The sequence below is a fragment of the Carlito syrichta genome, unplaced genomic scaffold, assembly GCF_000164805.1.
Source record: "Carlito syrichta isolate Samal-C Ts95f unplaced genomic scaffold, Tarsius_syrichta-2.0.1 Scaffold288059, whole genome shotgun sequence".
NCBI classification, from domain to species: domain Eukaryota; kingdom Metazoa; phylum Chordata; class Mammalia; order Primates; family Tarsiidae; genus Carlito; species Carlito syrichta.
This window is the reverse complement of record NW_007232155.1, coordinates 58882-66585: the sequence shown is the minus strand read 5'-3', so window position 1 is coordinate 66585 and position 7704 is coordinate 58882. Positions and strand designations below refer to the sequence as shown.

General features: G+C 56.1%; 1 protein-coding gene across 1 annotated transcript in view; it reads left to right on the top strand.

Moving 5' to 3' along the window:
* Window positions 1-7704, top strand: part of ZAN (zonadhesin) — a 40212-nt gene that overhangs the window by 3272 nt on the left and 29236 nt on the right. The window contains 8 exon segments of the mRNA XM_008053323.1: window positions 2617-2781; window positions 3086-3177; window positions 3356-3434; window positions 3542-3673; window positions 4168-4439; window positions 4734-4818; window positions 5297-6268; window positions 7318-7502. Of these exon segments, the coding sequence (XP_008051514.1) occupies window positions 2617-2781; window positions 3086-3177; window positions 3356-3434; window positions 3542-3673; window positions 4168-4439; window positions 4734-4818; window positions 5297-6268; window positions 7318-7502 (1982 nt within the window).

Here is a 7704-nt window from a genome sequence, read left to right as displayed (position 1 = left end):
GGCTAGTTTTTGATTTATTGTAGAGATGAGGTCTCGCCAAGTTGCCCAGGTGGGTCTCGAACCCATGGGCTCAGGCAATCCACTCACCTCAGCCTCGAGTTTCACGGCAGGAAGCAAACTCCAAGCACCCAGCCAGCTCCCCCCCGCCACAAGCCTTACCTGGCGGACCCAGCACAGCCTGCTCTTTATTTCCTTCCTGGGTGCCTTTCGTTCCTAATTCATTCACTCAAGAAATACGTGAATGAATGAGGAATGAAAGGCACCCAGCCGGGCTCGGTGGCTCGGCCTGTCATCCCACGCTTTTGGGAGGCTGAGGTGAGTGGATGCCTGAGCCCGCGGGTTCGAGACCCGCCTGGGCAGTGAGACCTCATCTCTACAATAAATAAAAAAATCAGCCGGGTGTGGTAGCGCGCGCCTGTAGTTCCAGCTACTCGGAAGGCTGAGGCGGAAGGATCGCCGGAGCCCAGCAGGTCGAGGCTGCGGTGGCCCGAAGGGGCCACTGCCCTCCAGTCTGGGCGACAGAGTGAGATTCCAACTCAAAAAAGAAAAAGAAAAAGAAATACTTATGGAGCACTGATGGTGTGACAGGCCCTGTCCCATGCACTTGAGATAGATCCGTGTACAAAACAGACAAGGAGTGGTGTGGGGCTAGAGGGAGAAGGTTACCAAAACAAAGAAGTAAATGACAAAGTTACAAGCTGAGCAGTGCTCTTGGGAAAATAAGAAGTCGAGCAAGGGTGTAGCTGGGGCCCGTGGCTTACACCTGTAATCCAACAATTTGGGAGGCTGAGTACGGAAGCTGCAATGAGCCAGCCTGGGAAACAAAGTAAGAGTCGGAAAGAAGAAGAAGAAGAAGGGGGGTGGGGAGAAGAGAAGTTGAACAAGGGAAGGAGATTCAAAGTTCAGGGAAATGATGTGAATTTTGAATAGAGTGGTAAGTCTCACTCAGATCACATGTGACCACACACTTGAAGGAGGTGGGGGAGTGAGGCATAGAAATACTGGGGCTAGGGGTGAACATTCCAAGCAGAGGGGCCAGCCATGCAGAAGCCCTGAGGCAGCAGTGGGCCTATGGTGAGGGGAGGGGCTGGAGGCCCAGCACGGAGCCACAGAGCTGGGATCAAGAGGGTGAGCTGGGACAGGCGGCATCTCATGTGGCGGCTCGAAGGCCATTGCCAGGACTGTGGCTTTTATTCTTCGTGAATGGGGGCCCTTGCAGCACTTTGAGCACAGGAGAGACTTGATGTCACTCATTTTATTTTATTTTTTATTTATTTATTTCTTTGAGTTGGAGTCTCACTCCGTCGCCCAGACTGGAGGGCCGTTGCCGCTCCCGGCCACCGCAGCCTCGACCCGCTGGGCTCCGGCGACCCTTCCGCCTCAGCCTTCGGAGTAGCCGGAATTACAGGCGCGCGCTACCACGCCCGCCTAGTTTTTTGGATTTATTGTCGCGATGAGGGCTCGCCGAGTCGCGCAGGCGGGTCTCGAACCCGCGGGCTCAGGCAATCCACTCGCCTCGGCCTCCCAAAGGGCTGGGATGGATCCCGGCTGATCTGATTCGTTCGAAAAGGCCCGCCGGTTGTGTCGAAAGTGCCCCGGAGGGAAAAGGCAAGGGCAGACACAGGGAGGCCGTTCAGGAGGCTTTTGCAGTAATCCCAGTGATACTCTCTTCTTTCCAGCCAAGCCTAGGCCTCGCTTCTTTCCGCCACCTCCCTGTGTTCTCGGCTGGGCTCTTCTTCTTCCGACGTGACTTCTTCCTTTTCTCTCCCAGACAGCGTTCACCTCCTCTGTGGCTCTTCTCCCGCGCTCCCCCAGCCAGGCCTCACAGGTCCGGCCGAGGGGACACGCAGACTGCCTTTCAGGGCTCACACCTCCTCTTCTTACGCTCCCCTTCCTACCCCTCCTCTCCCTCCCTCTCCTCCTTACCTCCCCCCGTTTTCCGGTCTGTTCGTCTCCGTCTTCCCCACCCCACTGCGCTGGCGCGCGCTCCGACGCCATGCCCTCCTGCCTCCGACCCTCCCTGCGGCTCGCGCTTGGCCGAGGACCAGAAAGGCCTCGAGCGCCCCGCGCGCACCTGCCAGCGCGCTCGCCGGCCCGGCGGGACCCCGGGGAGGCGGCGGGCACGAGTACGCATGCGCGCGCGCTCCCCGCGAGTCGGCGGCCGCGTCCGTCCGCCCCGGCTACCAGTTGCGTCACGGAGCGAGGTCCGTGCTGATTGGCTGCCCGAGCTGGCGGCCAAGGTGGCGTGGGAGCTGCCTGCCGGCCGGGGTCGGACCAAGCCCCAACCCCCAACCCGTCTCTCGCTAGTTCGTGCGAACCGGCTATGCCCAGCAGATCCAGAAACGGAAGGGGCTGTGACTCTAGGGGACCTAAAGAGTTAGCACCCAAAGGACACAGCTTTGGCTGCTGCTTCTAAGAGTACGCCTAGGTTTCCTATGGCAGGGCCGAGTCCTTGCCCAGCCCAGGCATGTCTGGGAAGATCGAAGACCCCAGCTAGTTGTGATCCTAGTGTAGACCCTGACTCTGGACCGCTGATGGGGTTCCCTGGGGCCCGGTGCCTGCTGCCACGTTCCCCCAACTCCAGCCAGCCCGCCTTCCCGGCCTTTGCCTTCGCAGGTGGCTACTACATGCTCCTGGATCCCAAGGATGCAAAGCCAAAGCAGAAAGCTGTCCTCCTGAGCCCCGCGAGCCAGTCCTCCGGCTGTCTGAGCCTTTCCTTCCACTACACCCTGCGGGGCCAGTCTCCTGGTGCAGCCCTCCACGTTTATGCTTCAGTCCTGGGTTAGAGTGGAGAATTCCTGGGATTTACACTGAGCTGGCTTATCTCCCGGGGTTGGCTTGATGGGGACATATGGAGCATCCCTTGGGGTCTGGGATATGTATGAGAGTATTTCATGAAGTAGAAATGGTGGCTGGGAGTCTAGCCAAACAGATAAAGGTGCCAAGAGAGTAAGAAAGAAGGATATGCTTGCACCTGGGGTAATATTCTCAAGCATACCCTCGCCACTCACCCTTGTGAGCATAGACTTGAAGTCCGTCTCAGTTCCCTCACGCTCACCTCTCTCTCTGATGGCTTCCACTGCAGGCAGCATCCGGAAACACAGTCTCTTCTCGGGACAGCCTGGACCCAACTGGCAGCCTGCTTCTGTCAATTACACAGCTCAGGGACAGATACAGGTACAGAGAAGCAAGAGGACGGGTCCTGGCGAATGGCAGGAAGCCCTGAAGTTGAAACGAATCGAGGGTCTGGGCACTGGAAGTAGGAATACTGCATCCCTGAATGACGTGAAATCATCTGGGAGTGGGGGGAGTGGGTTGTGTGCTCACTCCTGGCCCATTCTCCCTCTTTCTTCAGTTCACCGTGGTGGGCGTGTTTGGAAAGATCCCAGAGCCGGCGGTGGCAGTAGATGCGATCAGCATTGCTCCCTGTGGGGGTGAGAGCACGCCCTGGGGAGCCCAGATCTCTCTGAGTCCGGGCTGGGCTGGGGGAAGGATGGAGAACGTGGTCCACGGTTTTCAAATCCCCGGTTTGACCCCTTAGAGAGCTTTCCTCAGTGTGACTTTGAAGATGATGCTCACCCCTTCTGCGACTGGGTCCAGATTTCGAGGAATGGTGGTCACTGGGCCCGGGGACCTGCCCACAGCACAGGCCCCTCAGATTTCCCTGATGCAGGTGAGGGGATCGGGGATCCTTCAAGCCAATGAAGCACTGGATCTGCTCCCAGCAAGGGGACTGGCTGGTGCGACTGAAGAAAGAAGTCCTTGTAGGTGGTGAAGATCAGCTGGCAGGTGTTTATTGGGAAACTGCCACGGGGCCACAGCTGTGGAGATGGCAGAGTAGAGTGAGACGAGGATTCTCAGGGCTGTTGGGTCCCTGAAACCCCAGAAAATCCAGGCATCTCACTTCATTGAGCCCGAGGCTTCAAAATCCACAATCTCATTTTCAGCCAAGACATCTCTGAGGGCAGCCAACAATGGAATCTGGGCTGCTGGTTTGGTTTTCCCTTTCTATCTGACCACACCTTCTTCGGTTAGAAGTCCAACCGAGCAGGACAAAATGCTGTGATGGGGGGATCTGGGTGTTTGCTCGAACAAGTCGTTGCTAAAGCAGCGGTAGACTTGCCCTGTGCAGGCTTCTCATCTTGCCCGTCCCCTTCCTTCGCCCAGGGGGTCACTATATCTACCTCGAGGCTGATAAGTTCTCCCAGCCAGGACAGTCTGTCAGTCTGCAGAGCCGGCCCTTCTGTGCCCCGGGTGACATCTGTGTGGAGTTCGCTTACCACATGTATGGTCTTGGGGACGGCACTACACTCAGGGTCCTGTTGGGGAGTCCCGTGGGCAGCACCCCGGTTTCTCTCTGGAGCCGCATTGGGTCTCAGAGGCCTTACTGGCAGAACGTCTCAGTCACCATCCCTTCAGGATATCATCAGCCCATGCAGGTGAGAGGTGGAGAGGGTGGGCCCTGTGTGTGACCGTGTGGGCTGGAGGGAGGGGGCACATGTCTGGGTTCTAGGAGCCCAACCAGGGATGAGGAGGCGGGAAGCTGGAAGGGAGCTGGGACGCGGGGACCTCATCCCTGAGAAGGATAACGGGGTGAGAGCGGGTCTGGACTGCTGAGGCTGCAACGAGGTGACCTTTTGACAGAGGACAGACTCCGTGCCTAGCAGCGTCATTGGGTTGCCAGGGATTCACGTTCATTTCGCTCTTCCTTCTCTCTCTCTTGTTGCCTTCAGCTACTTTTTAAGGCCATCAGGGGTAGCAACACTGCCTTTATCGTTGCCGTGGGTTTCATCTCGATCAATCACGGGACTTGTCTAGGTAAGGCGAAACCCAAGGCCCTAGAAAGGGGGCCACGCCCCGTGATGACCATCTCTTGAGCTTCTCTACATGAACTGCATGAAATGCAAGCCCTGTCTCGTGCCTGCGTTCTCGCCCAGCTGGCTTTGTGTTCTATATTCTCCCTGCCTCGTCCTCTCCTGCACCTCGGGATGAAGCCTGGGTCAATGTGACCTGGATGCCATGAGTTTCTGTGGTTGGATCCAGAACCCTTTCCTTACGATCCTGAAGGCAGGGCCCATATCCTGCTTATTTTTGTGTTTCCTGTGCCCGGCACAATATCTGATGTATATTAGGCGCACTGTGTGTTGATTGTTAAATGGGTTCAAAATAGAAGGCGAGGTGTGACTAAGTTACCCCTGTGCGCCCACCTACTCCAATTAGAAGCAAGTGAAGAGGGTGGTGGTATGATTTTTGACTGTACTCCAGGGATTTTGTTTTAATTATTATTATTTTGCAGCACCAGCACCCACAGTGCTTCCGACCGAATCTCCAGCTCCCTCTACTGGCCCTTCTGAAACCATTGGCCTCACAGAAAAACCCACCATCTCCATAGAGAAACCTACAGTCCCCACTGAAGAGACTACCATCTCCGCTGAAAAACCCACTGTCCCCACAGAAAAACCGACTGTCCCCCCGGAAAAGCCCACTCTCCCCACGGAAGAGCCCGCCACCCCCACGGAAGAGCCAACTACCCCCACTGAAAATCCCACTGTCCCCACAGAAATACCTACGACCCCTCCTGAAGAGACCACTGTTCCCACAGAAAAGCCTCCCATTCTCACTGAAAAACCCACTGTCCCCACAGAGACACCCATCCCTACTGAAGAGCCCACCCTCCCCACAACAGAGCCTACTACTGTCCCCACTGAAAATCCCACTCTTCCCACAGAAAAACCCACCATTCCCACTGAAGAGACCACCCTCCCCCCAGAGGAGACTGCCATCCCCACTGAAAAACCCGCTGTCCCTACAGAGAAATCCACTGTCCCCACTGAAGAGACCATTCTCCCCACAGAAGAGCCTACCAGCCCTACTGAAAAACCCGCTGTCCCCACTGAAGAGACCACTATCCCCACAGAAAAACCCACCACTCCCACAGAAATATCCATCGCCCCTACTGAAGAGGCCACCATCTCCACAAAAAACCCCACCATCCCTCCTGAAAAGCCCACGGTCCCCACTGAGAAACCCATAATCTCCACGGAAGAGCCCACTGTTTCCACTAAAAGACCCTCTGTCCCCACTGAAAAACCTACTGTCCCCCCTGAAAAGCGTACCATCTCCACAGAAAAACTCACAGCCACCCCGCCACCCCACCCTAGCCCAACACCCATTGGACCAGCAGTCTTGGTGACGACACCAAGTGCTCCAATGGTCTCCATGACAAGTGTGAACCCGGTCACCGTCACAACCCCTGGACCTACTACAGGTATGAGGTTGAGGGAGAGTGGGCAAAGCTGAGAGTAAGAGACGGTGGCTAGGAGAGAGAGTCAGGGGAAGAGATGCTTCTAGTAGAAAACTTAAAGTCTTAGAAGAGAGTCCGTGGGGACTCCAGAAGAAATGAGGACTGCCCAAGGCCTGGAGTGGGTGAGGGCGTTGGGAACCAAGCCCTGCGCTTTCCTGATTGTTATTGAGCTGTAATTCCTAGTTCACACAATTCACCCTTTTAAAGTGCACAATTCTGTGATTTTCAGCATATTTACAAGGTTGCGCAACCATCGTCACTTTTTATTTTATTTTTATTTTTTGGAGTCGGAGTCTCACTCCGTCGCCCAGGCTGGAGTGCAGTGGCACGCTCATGGCCACCGAAGCCTCGACCTGCTGGGCTCAGGTGATCCTTCCGCCTCAACCTTCCAAGTAGCTGGAACCACAGATGTGCACCACCACGCCTGGCTAATTTTTTATCGATTGATTGCAGAGACAAGGTCTCGCCAAGTTACTCGGGCTGGTCTCGAACCCCTAGGCTCAGGCATTCTCTTGCCTCGGCCTCCTAAAGTGCTGAGATTACAGGCATGTGAGCCACTGCTCCCGGTCGTCATCACTTTTTAATTCCAGACACTTTCATCACTCTGAAAAGAAACCCCATAACTATTTTTTTTTTTTTTTTGAGTTGGAGTCTCACTCTGTCGCCCAGACTGGAGGGCAGTGGCCGCTCCCGGCCACCACAGCCTCGACGTGCTGGGCTCCGGCGATCCTCCCGCCTCAGCCTTCCGAGTAGCCGGAATTACAGGCATGCGCTACCACGCCCGGCTGATTTTTTGATTTATTGTAGAGATGAGGTCTCGCTGCCCAGGCGGGTCTCGAACCCGCGGGCTCAGGCAATCCACTCACCTCATCCTCCCAAAGGCGCGGGATGACAGGCTGAGCCACCGAGCCCGGCTTAGGCCTGTTTCTTAGAGATGAACTTGAGTTTGGGGTGGAGGTTCCCCGAGAAAAGCCATGGAGCGGAGGCCTGACGGAGGCTGTGTTTGCCCTTAGAGAACTGCCCCCCAGATGCCCACAATGAATCCTGCGCCTGCCCTGCGTCCTGCGAGAACCCCAGGCCCAGCTGTGAGTTCCCCTGCCGGGGGGGCTGTGTCTGCAATCCTGGCTTTTTGTTAAATGACAGCCATTGCATCAATGCCTCTTCCTGCAGTTGCTTCTACCACAACAACTCCTATGAGGTAAGACCCCTGGGAATCCCCCCAGATGCCCTGAGGGAGGCCGATGGCAGAACACCTGGGTTCTGGCCCCATCTGCTCCCCACACGAGGGGAACTTGGATTATCCATGGGATAGTCCCCAGGGGTGCCGTCAGCAGCAGTGGTGACACAATAGTGAAGTCATTCATTCAGCGCGTGGCTTTTTTTTTTTTTGAGTTGGGGTT